The following is a 1,149-nucleotide window of genomic DNA, read 5'->3' on the forward strand; positions in this document are numbered from 1 at the left end:
GCTGTGTCCAATAGCAAGCCGTTCAGAGTCGTCCCAAGATATTTAAGGCCTCCACCGGCAGCCCTGCCACCCTCCAGCGTGCACTGCCAGCCCCTTCCTGTAAGCAGCCCATGCCCCAGGATCGCGGCACCGTGTGCTCCTGCGCGCGCCCCTCCCGGAGCCCGGGATGCCCACTGTCACCTCTTCCTCGAGTACTCCTCACCCTTCACAAACCCAGTTCCCACATCACCATGCTGCTGGAGCCTCTGAAGCAGCCCGAGGGCAGACGGGGTGAGTCACTGCAGGGCTACGGTGTCCCTTCTGCGTCCCACTGCCTGGCACTTCCTGGGACACCCCTTAGTGCACTGTGTACAGTTCCTTGTCTACGAATCTGTCTTGTGGGGAAGGACTCTAGTGAGTTCATCTCTTGCCACTTTCTTACACTTGGTCAATGTTTGTTAAATACAGGCATGAACAACTGAATTCCAGAAGGAATCGGCGGTCTCCTCTCATCTCTGCCAACTGGCTTCTAGCATACGGATGGAGCATGGCAAATGGAAAACAGACCTGGACAGACCTTTAGGAAGGCTTCAGGGCCAAGAGCACAAAGAGAAACACTCCCTTCTCACCTCCTTCCAGTTGCTACCATGGCTTTGAATCTAGAGACCCAGGCAGTGGGCTCAGCGTGGCAGCAGTGCTGGGACACCCAGAGAGCAGAGGATACGGGGGCGCCAGTGTCAGGCTGAGACAAAGCTCTGCTTACCCCCTTCTTGGGAGTTCATGATGTTGAGGGCAAACAGCATGGCATTGGAGAACGTGGTTGCCTCTTCCTTACTTGCAAAGTTCAAGCCATAGACCTGACGGGCGTCTCGCCACTGGTGGAAGGTTGGCGTTGCCTGATTGTACTTCAGCCCTTTCACGATTGAATAGTTGATCACAACCTGCAGGAGAACAGAAAGAAATACGTGTAAATAAACACAAGGTAAGTGAGCTGGAGAGAGCTGCTGTGGGGCGAGGCTACTGGGTCCCCCAGGGCCACCGGAGGACAGGGACATGGGGGCGGTGCTAGAAGTGGCCAGCAAGATCAGGCAGCTTTCAGAGCATCATCTACAGAACAGAGAGGGGCTGAAAACAGTTATCCCACTTAGCTCACAGTACCGTGTAGTTACA

The 1,149-nt window shown here is 55.2% G+C and overlaps 1 protein-coding gene across 1 annotated transcript in view; it reads right to left on the minus strand.

Moving 5' to 3' along the window:
• Nucleotides 1-1,149, minus strand: part of EVL (Enah/Vasp-like) — a 68,425-nt gene that overhangs the window by 50,918 nt on the left and 16,358 nt on the right. Inside the window, exon 2 of the mRNA XM_007944560.2 lies at nt 743-920. Coding sequence (XP_007942751.1) covers nt 743-920 — 178 coding nt within the window. The remainder of the gene's footprint in view (nt 1-742; nt 921-1,149) is intronic.

Source organism: Orycteropus afer, unplaced genomic scaffold (genome assembly GCF_000298275.1).
Source record: "Orycteropus afer afer isolate SDZICR_OR568_19922 unplaced genomic scaffold, OryAfe1.0 scaffold00128, whole genome shotgun sequence".
Classification (NCBI taxonomy): domain Eukaryota; kingdom Metazoa; phylum Chordata; class Mammalia; order Tubulidentata; family Orycteropodidae; genus Orycteropus; species Orycteropus afer.